The sequence below is a fragment of the Colias croceus genome, chromosome Z, assembly GCF_905220415.1.
Source record: "Colias croceus chromosome Z, ilColCroc2.1".
NCBI classification, from domain to species: domain Eukaryota; kingdom Metazoa; phylum Arthropoda; class Insecta; order Lepidoptera; family Pieridae; genus Colias; species Colias croceus.
Window position 1 is genome coordinate 10,937,649 of NC_059568.1, and position 16,324 is coordinate 10,953,972.

Genomic DNA, 16,324 nt, shown 5'->3' on the forward strand with positions numbered 1-16,324 from the left:
AGTAAATAGTTTTTGAATTCGATTTAAGACTTTTAAATCAGGATTAAAGCGATGATATTCGCGTATTCCAGGCAATCTATGACATGCTGGGCGCCTGTTCAAGTAACAGGCCAGCTGACTCGGCGGAGGAGCGCGCCAAAAACATCTTCGCTAAGATGGACGAGAACAACGACGGGCAGCTCACGCAAGAGGAGTTCCTGAAGGGATGCCTCCAGGATGAGGAGCTCTCCAAGATGCTCGCGCCTTAAGCGCGTCCAGTTTCAGTCGTCAGCTCACTTTCACCTATATGTTGTGTACACGATAACCCGACGGCGTCGATAGTAGCCCCCTAGCTTCTCTACGCCATTTTGAGACCCATTCGGCTATTATAATTGGCTTCGCAACGTTTCCTACTATCGAAGATGAGCGCCGGCAACTATTGATTGGCGACCTCAATCTTGTCTCATTACATGTACGAAAGTTTTAATAAGGCCGAGTCTACCCCGTCTCGCGCTCCCATGCCTCGACAGATCCGCGTTTCTGTGTCGGGGCGGCAATCAATACGACTTTATTTAAACGCAACTTATTTAAATTAGTGCCAATAGGCTTTTACACGTCCAAATCGAATGTCTTTCTTTCAAGCTTCCGAATTTTTGATAATTTTGTAGGTATAGGCGTACTTAATATACTTACTTAAAATATTAATTAAATAATTTCCTTAACTAGCATTTGTCGCTGTCGGATTGTCTATTCTATTGTAAGTGTTGTATCCGAACCATCCACGATTAGGCAGTTACTCCCTCAGAAAAGTTTTGTCTGATATACAAGTACGTACGATTATATAATGTACTGCACAAAATATATGTCAATCTTAATTTAATTACTAATATAGATACATTTAGCTTAGTGTAAACAGAATCGATGAGATTGCGACCAACCAAGTGTCTTATTGATCAATCTTAAAAGGCACTGATTAACCGTGGATGCAATTTTAAGGCAGATTGTGAATAATAGTGATTCGTGAAGTTCCTAACGGGGAGATTTGGTAAAGATCTATATACAGAGCGATGGATTATGTCGATAAATATTTGCTTAACACGCCTTTATGAGAGCTTTGTTTATTCATAGCCTGGGCATAATTATCACATCAATTATCGGAAGAAAAATAACACTGCGCAAATGCAATGAACACTTTAATGGCATAATGCTTTTTGTCACAAACAGCCTTATTATAATTTCAATTGTTTCTCAGACATAACAGATGAATTTATATTAAACGACATTTTGGTATTAAGGTACTTCACAAAGGAATTCTAAATGATTTGGTCATCCAGCGATCTGCCTAACACTACTTTGGCCCACATTCGATCTCATACTAACGATCTGATCTATTCTGTATTAATGTAAGGATAATTAGTAATTTACATTACATGCATTATACATTCAATCGATATCGGTGTTGTACTTCGTAGATCGACGTAACTTGTATAAGGTATTCTCTATATTCTCATGTAGGCATTTCCATTTATTACTATCAATTTCGAAGCTGAATAACTAAGCTTCTATTTCTTTAGAAGTTACTCCTTTTCCTTTCCTCTTCCTACTGTGCCTTCTAATCCATTTGTAAATAGTTTGTTCCATTCATTTCGTTTCATTACTCGTCCTAGTTTTAAGTTTTCGTTTTCTGTAAATTTTGTTCCAATTCCATAAGCTCCTTATTTAACAAAATTAACACAGAACCAATAATTTAGTGTGCCCTAGTCCTTACTTGTATAGTTTAGAGTATATTTTTATTAATAAAACTTGTTTTTGTCGATTGACCTAAACATGACATAATAGCGGTCGAATCATTAACATTATTTGGAGTGGTTTTCTGTGCACTATGAATTTAAAATCCGAATCTTTTAAATAAATGAATTACTATAAATAAATTATAAAATAAACAAATAATAAATAATTAAACACATTTATACATGAACAGAGATGTTTAATTTTGACTTTGATATTAACATTTGAGTGCAATATTTAACGCACAATGAATTTTTGTAAGTGAAAGTCATTTATTGTAATTTATCTAACTATAGTGTACTGGAAACTAAATTCAACGATTTTCTAAATACATTCCACATTTGATACCATCTATTAACGTAGAATATATAAGCTAAAACAAATTTAGAAACAAACAATTTTTATTTTTATTCAATATTAAATTTAGAATTTTTATTAATATCTTTATTGCATTTATTCAGTTCATGTTGATCATAAAATATTGTTTATTTATCATCTTTAACATCGCCCTTATTTAATAAATCGTAAATAATAATGAACAAGACTAATATCAGTATTAAATTAAATTAACCACTTAAACATTAATGTAACGTATTAAATACTTTATTCTTGTTTAGTAAATGGCTCTTAAATTTTATTTTTCCTTATTTTATTATAAGAATGATTGGCTGGAAAGACAACGAGTGATACAAATCAACCTAAGAAGGGATCAAAATAATCAATTCGAATTCTTGTATATAGTTAGACAGGGTGTCGTTAAACATATCAACAAAAGGAATTTTCTCAACAAACCCAACCTTAAACCTTGTGTATGTTTGACAGGAATAGATAAGTTTACAAGAAGATGGTTTAACAACATTTAAGAAATTCAATTAAAATTAAAATTACAGATGTAGCTGAGCAGGTCGCAATTTGTTTTCCTTTATTTTGTTATGAGTATAAACTAATTTGGATATTAAATGATAATATATGAAATTAAAAGCACAAATTTAACGTACATTGAAAGTAATTGTAGCTCAATAGATATACGTGCTAAAGTAATAGAGTTATCTGTCACAAAAAATCGCACAAAATTAAATATAAACATTTAGGCATGTAATCGAATGTGGTATCGACTTTCATTTTTCATATTTGCTTAAATATCTCTGTAGTTGTGTATTAAATATACATATTAACTACGAACTAAAATTACTAAAATAAAAATGTTTCAATGACTAAAAGGAATTGTATCAATTTCTTCGACCACTACATCATTAATTGTTTACATCAAACTGAGAATAAACTATCAACTATTATTATTATTTTCTTTAGGAACATAGTGCCATCGAATTAATTTATTAATTACCAAAGATCTGTATCCATAATTGTTTTTTTTTTATTTTTCCATGTTATAATATTGTTGCATTATTGTTTGAACTCCCTTAAGCTAAAGTCATATATTTTATATCACTTTTCTAAATGCTATTTTAAGAAAATAATTATTTTATACCAGTCTCTGTCTATCTGTGTTTTAGCACAACTAACGTACATTCCTCCTTTTCTAAACTTTTATAATATTCATGTACGAATATATTTAATAGCACACTATTAATATCTAACAATTTTGATTTGTATGTATTAGTTTATAAGGAATTATAAATTTCTATTGTAATAGAAGTTTCAAGCACAATTCTTTTATACACCTATAATATTATTTATGTAGTACGTGTCATAGAATAGGTATACCGTAAGGTTAAACGTGTACTTCAAAAGTCGCATTATTTTATGTTAAAGGAATTATTCTTATCGAACACATTCGTAATATTGCATCATTGATAAAGAGAACGAACACATGTTTGGTTCGTCGCATTTAAAAATGTTAAGAATAATTTTTCATCTTTTAATTAATAATTATTATCTGTCATTTATTTATAAAATAACATATTTCAGTTCATAGTTTATTATCTGTCAATATGTAGAATATGATATTAATTTATCATTGTCACTTAATTATTGTGTATATTATTACGAGAAATTTATTTACGCGTACAATTGTAATTCTTTTAGAATAACCAAACCAGTGAGTGAGTTGTCAATTTGTAACACAGAGCTATTTATTAAATTATTTATTAGGTGACAATGGTTCGGTGAATATAGCTAAATGATGAAACAGTATAAGACCTTGGATATAAAGGCAATGTTGCTGAAAACATAGTTAAAAAAGCTTCGTCATCTAGCTAGAAATGAGTATTTATTCAATTATTATGTATCTAGTACGATGTCTTGACAAAACTATAGGCACATACTTCCAATGAATCTCTAAGTCTGAAACCAGTTTGTTTAATGAATCACTCGCGGTGTTGTAGGATTTTTCTTACGAGCGTCATTAATGTAATAGGCACTTCTAATAGGTGGAAACTACCATCGCTCCTCATCAATTCTCTATGTATTTTTTAAGAATACATATTTTTAATGATTCACGTTTTGCCTATTCATGTATAATATACAAATTATAAAAATAGTTTCTGGTTTTTATCACAATCAACTACCATCCTACGTATTTTTCAGTTTATTTTATTTACATTTTGCTCATCATTTAGAACAAGTGAAAAGTATTCTCGTAATGATTACGAGCGTTCTTTTTCATGTGTTATACAGCAAGGTTTGTAATTAAAACATTCTTTTGATTTCAAGATAAAGATTGCAAGTGTCGTTTAAGCGTTGTGAGTTTATTTGTACACGACAATAACAAGTTGATTTATAATACCATTTTATATTTTAGGGCACAATATTTGGCTAACTAAAAGACGAAAGGTTGATTAAAACTCATATTATCTCTGCTGCGTAGAAACATTACAATTCAAAATGGGAAAACAAAATAGCAAACTGAAACCCGAGGTTTTGGAAGATCTGAAACAGAACACAGAATTTTCAGGTAATGCACATAAGAGTTATTAGTCTTTAGAATTATGTATATCCTCAATTATTAGTAATTCATGGATATAAAAAATATCCTAAAGACAGTAAGGTACTTGTCAATATTTGTCAATAATTTAAAAATCTGTGAGTTAGATCACGCTAGATTAAACCACAAATACAAATTGTATTTGTTTGTGATCGAGATTAAAACCATTAGGAAAATCCCCGAACGACAAGAGTATTCAAATTTTTATATATTATATACTAGTTCAAAGTTGATTCCACGTATATCCATCTTTCTTCATCTTTCAAATACTTCAGTTAAAAATCTTACTGTTTCTAATATTATGGAAACTTGTACTTGAAAATTATGTTATTCACTATTGCTCGGCTAGATATTAAATTATAACAAAAGCCTTATAAATCTATATGCCAGCTTAATTATGACATTAAAATATAAATAAAATCATACGTAGTACAACAATATCATCATCAGAACATTGTCCCTTAAGCGTTACCAGTAATGTGGGTAATGTGTCTTGTTTCGAACCCACGACTCGGTTGAAGTCCGAGGTCCTAAGTCCTAACCACTGACCCCTACTGGCTAGCAGTAATTAGCATGCAATGTCCTGAAACTGACCAAATTATTTCAGATGCCGAGATACAGGAGTGGTACAAAGGATTTTTAAAGGATTGTCCCAGTGGGCATTTGTCGGTGGAGGAATTTAAGAAAATATATGGAAACTTTTTCCCGTACGGGGATGCTAGTAAGGTAAAAGTGACCAAATTTTCTGGGGATTTTCATGTAACATGTGATATTGGTCGTATAATATATGTATTATGTATATATATATTTTGTGATTGAATTTTAATAAGTTTAGCTTTATGTTTCAGTTTGCTGAACACGTTTTTCGAACGTTTGATGCAAATGGCGACGGGACTATAGATTTTCGGGAGTTCTTATGCGCTTTGAGCGTGACGTCACGGGGCAAATTGGAGCAGAAGCTCAAATGGGCATTCTCTATGTACGATCTGGATGGAAATGGTTACATCTCACGACAGGAAATGCTTGAAATTGTCACAGTACGTATGATACGTTATTTTTTGTTATACAACCTCATTTTCTTCCCTTTTCAAATTTCCTCTCATGAAACTAAACAATTTATAAATTGTAAGCTATTTCACTATGACTTTTATTTACTAAAAGGAATTATTAAAAAAGAAACACGTAATCATATTAAATAATAAATTCTTGAACTAAATAATCTGTTTTTTAACATAACATTTTCAATTTTCTTTCTATGAAACATTTTCAAATAATTAAAAATTATTGTAACGATAACTATGCCTAACTTTTTTAAAGAACGGATATCTAAATTCTAAACAATCTTTTCAAAACTCTAAATGTATGAATTTTATATCTCTAATTTCAGGCTATCTATAAAATGGTGGGTTCCGTGATGAAAATGCCCGAAGACGAATCCACGCCCGAGAAACGAACGGACAAAATATTCCGACAAATGGATAGAAATAAGGATGGAAAATTGTCGCTCGAAGAGTTCATAGAGGGCGCCAAGAGCGATCCTTCCATTGTACGACTTCTTCAGTGCGACCCGCAGTCACAGTGATACCTCAAATATTAACCTATTCGACCGAGCAAACCAAACCACCTCGGTCCCCATTGCTAAGCAAATCTATTGTACATGATCACTTAACTGCTTGTAAGAGCTAGTGCGCGGCGTAAAGCATTACTGCATATAAAATCTTTTCAGATCGTTGTCCTGCTGCTTGGCTGTTCAAATATTCTTCCTTTGTGTTCGTGGCTAAAGCCTGATTTATTCATATCTTACTTTAGGTAATGTGAAATATAGTAATTTTACGTGTTACGCTATACTATCTCTTTTTGCGATTCGGACATGACGCAGGAGCTGTGTTCCAGGAGTAATGAAATATGTTGTACGTGGAAAGTTAAACAAAAATATAAGAAAGTAGTTCCTACGGTACTGTATTCAAACGGTGCTTGCTGTATTGAAGTGGTTGCTGAATACTAATTTCCTTTATAAGTACTTTCGTTAAAGAAAATATTGTAATCGAATCGAAGGGAGTTCCCCTTCTAGCCATGGGATAATAAAAAGGTGCAGGTTTAGTGTGAATCGATGCAAATGAAGGGCGTGGTCGGCTTTTGTGTTGTTTCTGAATCGCAAAGTATATCTCGATACTTGTATATCATTAGTAATTTTTATTATTAAGTATAATATAATTAAGTAAAAGACAACCAGTCAACAGGACAAAGGAAATGCGACTATGTTTAATGTGTTTTTCCCAATTATTATTATTGTAGTTAGGATAGTGATACCATTTTGTCCACATTTAGCGGTCTAAAATTGGGTTAAAAGCCCGCATTATCGAACGCAGCTTATCTTTCGGTCAGTTCACTCGTTATATTGTCTTCGATACTTCTTTCATAATTACATTATTCGATAGTATGATGCAATTGTTTTAGCGTATTCGATGAAGTCTGTATATTATGATGGGAGATCTGGGCGAGAGTCTGAAGGACGGTCAAAATAGGTAAAGGCGTGTTTCTTCGGTGTTTGTCTTTGAGTGCTTATATACACAATACTATAGGATTTATTTCATATTTTTTATGATATATTATCAATAGATGACGAAGTTATCATAATATACTGCTTGTGCTATTTAGTTATACCAAAACAAAGATCTGAAATTGATGCTTCTTACGTATCTGTAATTTAGTAAAGGAAATATATCCTGCATAAAACGAATATTATTCTATAGTTGTTGTTATATTCATAATATGAAAATTCGGAATCATTTAAGCAAGACAATAAAGTTCTAAACTCGACGTAACGAGTTGCACCTTTATTTTATTTGATTATGTACACAAGTGCATTGCGTTAAAGTAGCAGTTTCAGAGCAAATAATAACGTAGCGGTCTGCGCGTGTCCGCGTGTCCGCGTGTGTTGGCAATGCAGTATCTAATTAACACTTATGACAATATATCAATGCTGTGTTATCAGAGTTTGATTTAAACACGGAGGCAAATGTATTCCGGAAAGCGAGTCAGCAATATATAGACATAGAGTTAGTAATGTTCTTATGAGAATTCGAGTAATTTTTCTATATACATTGTAATATTAGAATCGTTTCGTATTCGATGAATGGATTATATTGCATTCATAGGTACATTATACCAAATCGCAAGTATTTACCCTGTGTGAAACCAGTTGGCACGGTTAGACTAGTGTCTTAGTGTCGGCGTAGAGATGGGCGTGTTCATTATATAAATAAGCATACACTATCACGACGTCCATAAATATAATTTACAAGATTCCTTTCCTTAGCTTCCTTAAGGTACATGCCAACTGTTTTCACTGGTAACGATATACATCACGTGGATCTGATAAATACGCTTTTATCTTGCTAGTCTTTATGGTCTATATAATTAATTATATAGTCTTCAAAAGAGTGCCTGGTATATAACCGATACCATCAATGTAACTAAATTGACAATTTACACAAATTTTATGCATCAGAATTACAATAATTATACATTATTTAGGATATAATCAGATCCTTCTACACGACCTGAATTTACATTATGACATGCAAATATTAGTATACTGTTAAATATAATATATTAATTTATGATCCGAGACGTTCAATCGCATAGCTGATATTATAAGGCTTAGTTTTAATGTGTTTAAATCTAATCAAAGTCAGCCTGAGTATTATTCGATTATTTGTAATTTGATTTGTAAGAATATTGCGTACGATAAGTTTTATAAATATATTTTAAGAATGGTAAAGTGAGTCGTCGATCGAGGGAATAGTGCGTAGGCTGTTGTGTAGGGCCTTGTCGAGGGAATCGCGAAAGATATACAATTGATTGATAATAAGCTTAGTACAAATTGTATTGACAAACTTTTGTAGACTGTATAATATTAAATGTATAAAGATAGTATCGTTTTACTGAAATGTATTTTTGAACGATTATTAGTTAGATAGGTATAGATTTGATTCGTGACGACATCGTACGTTTATTTGCAGTAGACATCGCGATGTGAGCCTTAAAAACTGATAAAAAACATTGGATGCCGTAGATATATATATATATACTTTATTGTATAGAGAATTATTAATTATAGTTATTTTACATAGCTTAGAAATCGGCATATCACATGGAAGATACATAACAGACAAAATCTGAACAATATCGAAACCCTTGATCTTTAAAAACCCGAAATTGAATATTAAAATGATAATCTAACAACAATAAGTACGTTTATACAAACTTAAATAATGTCTTCTGAATAGACTTGATGTGCTCACATTTTGTATTATTAATGTTTGTTATTTATCAAACGTTTATTGAAGAAAGACATTTTAATAAGCATATAAGACTTGCTTATGAGTGTGAATTTTGTAATTATTCATTTCTTGAAGAAATTAAAAATTTCGTAGCTTTGCTGTGTCCGACGGCACTAATACTACAAAAATTAAAAAAAAATATATATATATTGATTTTTTATTTAGAATATCGATTAATAATTATATTAATGAATATTTTTTAACGATTATTATGTATGTTTATAAATTATTTTATTATTCGTTTTGCTCTAGATCTGCTTTTTAATATAATAGATCTAATAATAATTTTAATAATCAGTTTCATGTATTGGAACGCTTTGCGACATGCTCTGACTAGGCCTGACATATGCGCACTGTTGGTGATTGTCGACTCGTAAAATCATCATTCATCAATTACAATTTTGACACATTTTACAATTATTTTATATGATTTCGCCTAAATAGCTTATGTAGATGCATTTGAATATTTTCGTTTTTAGTTTTTATTCAAAAATGATTTTTAAATATCACAAGAAGTACTTAAATATGTTTTTTTTGCGTGTATGCTGTTTTTTTAAGTTTTGACGAGAAATAATTTCAATTTAAAGAACTTATGAATATTAATTGCTTTCATATTTAATTTAGCTAGTAACCATGTAATAAATGAATTCTATCATCGCTTTTATTAATATTATAATTATTTAATCTTATATTGTACTGTAATGCACAATTTGATTTTTCGCACAACTAATATAATTATTATGAGTTCTTTTTAATAATAATGTAGCGCTGAGTTATATTGTTTAAATAATATATTATGTGGAGGTCATTCTTTTTAAGTGAATTATGTTTCATTATTTGCATAGAAATCAAGTAGTGCAAACCTAACTAAAATAAACACAAAAATAAACATGTTAAAAACATCGATAAATTCATTTCTATTAAGGTAATATAGACACGATTAATGTGATAAATGTAAATTGTGTCTCACATTTTCTTCCAAAAAAGGATAATTAAAGGTTTCATCTATATTCGATAGTATAAATTTCAAATATCATGGTAGTATGTCAATTTAATTGAATGTAAAAATAAAACAAAAAAAATAAAATAAAATAATGGCCATAATTTCTTTCTAGCTTCATGTTTATCGATTGTATTTGCGCCGATTTTTATGACAATGGATACATTAGTTGATAGCTATAAGTTTGAAAGTTAAATTCCATAATATCGCGTCTTTCTAGTTATTGTGTATATCATTTTACTATTGCGTTATCTTATTATCTAGTCCTTAACAAAAATATTCGGCAAAAAATGATGGTAAAGTATAGGGTTCAATTGGAAACACTTCGATGATTATTATGATTAAAAGGACACTTGCACTGCCATTGCGTACGTTTCATTTGATCTTATTTTGTAACAATTAAATTTAATTATTATAAAGTAATAACTAAATTTATTTTTAATATTATGGTTTATACGTGTTGTATATAATATAGCTGAAACTATGCAATAAATGTCAGTACATTGTTATTATAAGCAATAATGTAAGTAGATCCTTCTTAAGTTAGGTATTGAAAAATAATAAGCCGTTACTTTATTTTGTATTTATATTTACAAGCAAAATATTTACAATACGTATCTATAGCTAAGTATACTTTTAAAACGAATATGACGATGTATTGAAAAATGGACCGTGTTAAGAGTGTATAATTATATGAAATGTTAAATTTAATAAACTATAGTGTAACGCAGAAATTGGTGTAGAGAAATGTGTGTTGAACATTGTTTGACGACTACCTAGAGGGCGCTTTTTCTAAATTTTGTCTCTCGGAATATAGCGTACCTTCTCTTTTGGTTCATACTTTAATTATTAAAATGTGATAAAAAACAACATAAGCCTAACACGAAATTAAAATGATAATCGACCCTATACTTCACATCACTTATTCAAAACAATTAAGTAAATACACATTTAAAGGCTTTTGCTATAAAAAGCTTTGCGTGTTGTTTGTATTATAATATCTCAATTCACCCACGGATTCGAATTAGTTAAATGATATAAATCATTTAATGTTATAATGTAAAAGAGATCAATATTTTAATAGATAATTTTAATCGCGTATCAATTGTTAGATGTTCGTGATAAATTTTATGAATATTATAGTTATCAGAATGTTCTAAATACTTTCCAATTTAATGGTTCTAAAGTATCACTACTTCACTTCTTGAGCTCACTTCTAATATTCTAACTTTACCTCACGAAAACAACGTCTAAATTATATTAGTTACTAGGAAAAATTAACCTAGAGAATAGGTTTAAACTTCCTTACACTTTAATAATGTTACTATATATACATAAAACGCTTATACGTACAAACGCGGTAAAGGCGAGATTGAAATTAATAAATAATTCTGTCTGTGTAACATTTTGTTGACTGAAGACTGAAGTACGTATTTTGCGCACAAAAGCATGGTATATACGGTTTGGCAACAGCGCATTTCGATTTGAAGAATAGATTCATTGTACCCAAAGCGTGGCAACGTCGCATGCAACTTAGATAAAATTCTGTGCGTTAAAAATATTTCAAAGCTTACCAATAAAATCATATTATTCTAAAAATACAAACGCGGTTGAAATTTATAATACAAATTATTATGAATAATCAAGAAATATACCATTAAAATATTTTATCTCGCCAATACATCTAATCGCCTTACGTTGTAATATTATGATAATATTTCGTAAGTACATAAAAATGTTCACAAAATTCACCAGGCCATTATATTAAGCCGTTTGCTAGAAAATTTAACAGTATTTTGATTCATTAAGGAAATTTAATTTTTTGTCTTCCAGTATATTAAGCTGTAGACATTTTAATGAGTACTTTAATTGGCCTTTATTCGTATCGTAGTTAAATGAACATTTTGAGGTTAATTTTCTAGTATCTTGTTATCCCGTAGGTACCTATGTTTAGGTGCTATCACTGATTAATTACGTTAAAGAAATATACTATAGAGGATGCTTCATTAACATATTCTAAAGTTGATATATTCATAGACTATTATATTACCAATAATATTAAACGGTTATATCTTACAAGTTACAAACTATAGCTTCAATTTATCTCTAAACACCTAGATAGATATGATTTTGCTCCACTACTATAAGCTTAAATAATATTTTTCTCTTCGCTAAGTTTTTCTTCACTGTTTTTTAAATATTACACATGTTAAATCTATGGTGCGACGAATACCCCGCGAGATTATATTAGTTATATTGTCTCTTAGGTTTATGTATGAATTACCCGGTTATTATTATTTATAGAATTTTCGTACGCGTTTACGTTTAACTCAGGGTGCTATTGCCTCCCGAATGCGTATTGATGGAAGCCGTTTTGTCGAACACTATAGTTTAACAATTCATGGAAGATTGGAAAAAACCAATCGACAATTGACCAAAGTATCTTTATTCGTGGTTCTAGTGTCATGTTAATTGTCGGTTGGTTTTTGTATAGGGGAGCAGGCGGGAGTGCATTTGAAATTATCTTTACAAGCGTATCTTTCTTTCTAAAGGACCAAAATCATGGTAACTTCATGTACTTATATAAGCAATAAATGTGTACCTACAACTAATTCTAAATTCTAAATATTAATATCTACTTATTCGTGTTTCTAGTGACACCATTTTTGTGTATTAGGTACATATCAATTCTGATTACTTAATAAATGTTTCGGACTATTAAATAATTTATATATATACGTTGTGAGTCGATGTTTATATTCACTTTGTGAAGTTTGATAACATATTAATAGCACCCTGCAATTTGAACTTAACCGTAATATGTGTTGTAAATGTCGTAAATTATTAATCCTTTTATTCGGATTCTACATTTCTGATGTCACTTTTGAAATTCTATATAAATTTACTGTTCTGTGTAGTCAATTCGTGATTCCTAATTTCTTCAAAACGACCTTGATCTGATACTGTTTTAGATGTAAAGTTATTGTATCTATTTATTAAATCTTTCTTCTCTCAAATGTGTTTTTATTTCCATAACCTATAGATCATAGAGTTATTGAATAAAGTTTATTAAAACTACTATACGGGTGGTAGATAATTATTAATTTTTATCCAATTATTAACATGATTAGTAGATAATTATTCAGCTACCAATTTGAGATTTTCATAGTTTATATCTGGCTGATCGAGAAGTGCCTAAAAAACTGCGTTATTTAGATCCATGTTTATATTTTGTTTGGCGTGCTTGCCAAAAAATAATTGCACACTGAAAAATAACAATCGAACGATTATAAATCGATTATATCGATCAATCTGAAACAAAATATATAAAATAACATTAGGTATCGACATGGGCGCGTCACTACAGAGCGAGCAACCTCGCGAGAAGCAATTTGGTCTGTGGAGACCCGCCTATTCGCTAAAAGACATAAGCCTTACCAGGCTAGGAGTTCAGGGAATAGGTAGTTACAATTAATAAATTCCGCGAAAAATCAATTTACATCTTTTAAAAAGTAAAAGGTGCTCATAATCATATTACCCATGGAGGATAGTAAGATTCCGTTGAATGTACAAGACCGTTACAATATACGGAATTAGAGGAGGGTGGAAGGAGGGATTGTTTAATATTTGTTTACGTACCTAAGCATTTATTTATTTTAGTAATTTTCTTGTTTTCCTTATCATATTGCACGAACTGCCGGACATCAAGAAAAAGTTTTTTGCTGAATGCTAAAATTGATTTTTGGAAATACTAACGCACCTAGTTAAGTAGGTACTTACATTAACAAAGATTTTACTTTTCCATTATTTCCAGCAGTAACCCAACTAGTTCAGGATACATCGCCCATTTTTGCAAGTGACTACTATCTACTATCAAGCTGATTTTCCGTTTGTAGCTTTATTTTGATGAGACACCGAATAATTTCGTGTACGAAACTCTCGATTGTGGTAGCTAACAGAGATAGCAAGGATACAATTTTTTGATTTGATGGTTCTGAAATATTTATTACGCAATTTGTAGGACAATATGTCTGTTGATATAAACATTAACTAAGTGAAAACAAACAAATCAGCTTGTTAGTAATCATTTGTGATGACCTCGTTATCGATACACTTTGGAAAGGGGGACTCTTTGAACAAACCATAGATTTTGTAGGACAAATATTTTTTCGAATAATTTAGGTAATTATCTTGAGATTGAACAAAAAAAAATTCATTCACTTAGTAATAAATATTTGAGAACCATCAAATTAAATTTTTTTATCCTTGTTATCTCTGTTAGCTACCACAATCGAGACTTTCGTACACGAAATTATTGGGCGTCTCATCAAAATAAAGCTACAAACGGAAAATTAGCTTAATAGTAGTCACTTGCAAAAATGGGCGATGTATCCTGAACTAAACTGCCTGAAATAATAAAAATAGGAAGCTAGAAAATCATTAAAATAAATAAATGCTTAGGTTTGTAATCAAATATATATTAAACAATCCTTAACTATTTATGTAGTTACGACTATGCAAAAGATTTAATTAGGAAGAGGTTTAAATTTATTAAATACTTAAATTGTAAAGTTTTCTGTATTTGTAATTGAAGGAACTTCAGTCAATCTTTTTAAAATATAATATGTATAACGTACTTACTAATCGAAACTAATAGGTACGTTCGTTAAATTGATTTGAGCCCCACTCGGCTAGTTGTTTGAGCAGAGGTACCGCTCTAAATTGTATTTAAATAAGTCTATATACACATATGAGTTTATGGAGGTTCGCAGAATTAGTTCTCTGTGTATGGTGTGTACTATGAGGTGGTTCCGGGGCAGGGAGGTGGGGTGCGCCACCTTCCTGGGTGGTGTTTAGGACGCGCCTAAGGGGCCACGTCCAGATAAAGTAAAATATCCTGGTGTGGGGGAGGCTAGTATTGTCAAGCCTGTATGTATATTGTATAGCTTTAAACTATATATCGGGTCTTGTACGCTTTCGAGGTACTTATTTACATATATGAGTATACATTTATCTATTATGCGGACATAGGAAATGGAACAGGTTGAGGGCGCTTCGAAATTTGCTTACATATTGGACATCTCGTTATAGCTAGATTATTGATTTTATTTTGGGACGAAGGTAATTGAAGATGATATGGAAATTATAACTTTTTGAAGGTTGAGATAATGGCAGTATAATAATACATTGAATTGATTTAAGTGAAAGTAATGTTAAAGTTTTCTCCAGTTATACTTTTGAATAACTATATAAGTAAAAAAAGTATTTTACTACGGCAAAATTAAGTAGGTCATTGAAAAACACCAAGTCCGTTCCGTTTGTTTTAAAATACTTTAAGTAATGCAATAAAAAAATTTCATTTAAAATGCTCCAGCAGAAAGGAAAATCTTTTATTGTTTCAGCTTGCTGTTAATTACGTATGACTCTTACACCGTTTTGGAGGAAATCACTTAAAAGGTTAGGTATATGATGCTGCGTATTTATGTTAATTATTGGTAGGTAGACCGTAACTATACCTACCTACCCTTATCCTTTCTATAGTATGGTAATCCAATTGGGAATTCTATACTTATTACTTATATTAAAAACGAAACAAATCGCATTATAAAAATAAACCTAGTTTTACCTATTGACATTTTAAGGAAGGTTGAATATAGAGGAAAACATAGAATATTTTGTATGCTGGTTCAATAAGGGACAAAAGAGTGGAGGGAGGCAAAAAATGCAAACTCAGCTAGATAAAGTTGGTAATAGCACACAGATATCTATACTAATATTATAAAGCTGAAGAGTATGTTTGTTTGTTTGTTTGAACGCACTAATCTCGGGAACTACTGGTCCGATTAGAAAAATTCTTTCGGTGTTAGATAGCCCATTTATCGAGGAAGGTTATAGGCTATATTTCATCACGCTACGGGCAACAGGAGTGGAGCCACGGGGGTGAAACCGCGCGGAGCAGCTAGTAAAATATATTTGGATAAATATACCCACTTACATATTGGCACATAATACTAAAACATTTATTTCTTACGCTAGTGTGGCAAAAAGCGTACCTAATCTCCCTTGGAAAATCATTTAATTTTATCTTGTTTAAACTGTTTATTTGTAAGTCCGGCATGAAAGTTGTGCAGGTACTACGAGAGCCGCTCGAACGCGAAGGGGAGCGAATTTAATTAAGTTTTATCGAGAAAGTCATACGACCGGAGTGTGTGGATCAGCCTTATCAAAGGGGTGACGCAGTGCGGCTAAACTTCTTTGAGTTCTACC

General features: G+C 30.8%; 2 protein-coding genes across 5 annotated transcripts in view; both read left to right on the forward strand.

Moving 5' to 3' along the window:
- LOC123705419 (neuronal calcium sensor 2) overlaps nt 1-4,267 on the forward strand; it is a 67,896-nt gene extending 63,629 nt beyond the window's left edge. For both annotated transcript variants that reach the window (XM_045654178.1, XM_045654177.1), the window contains exon 5: nt 72-4,267. In XM_045654178.1, the coding sequence (XP_045510134.1) occupies nt 72-248 (177 nt within the window). In that variant the 3' untranslated portion in view covers nt 249-4,267. The remainder of the gene's footprint in view (nt 1-71) is intronic.
- Nucleotides 1-13,074, forward strand: part of LOC123705418 (neurocalcin homolog) — a 77,097-nt gene extending 64,023 nt beyond the window's left edge. For 2 of the 3 annotated variants that reach the window (XM_045654176.1, XM_045654174.1), the window contains exons 2-5: nt 4,529-4,681; nt 5,319-5,437; nt 5,560-5,748; nt 6,099-13,074. In XM_045654176.1, coding sequence (XP_045510132.1) covers nt 4,612-4,681; nt 5,319-5,437; nt 5,560-5,748; nt 6,099-6,293 — 573 coding nt within the window. In that variant the 5' untranslated portion in view covers nt 4,529-4,611 and the 3' untranslated portion in view covers nt 6,294-13,074. Of the gene's footprint in view, nt 1-4,314; nt 4,409-4,528; nt 4,682-5,318; nt 5,438-5,559; nt 5,749-6,098 lie in introns of all 3 variants that reach the window. The other variant, XM_045654175.1, reaches the window with a different exon arrangement.
- The last annotated feature ends 3,250 nt before the right edge of the window (nt 13,075-16,324 follow it).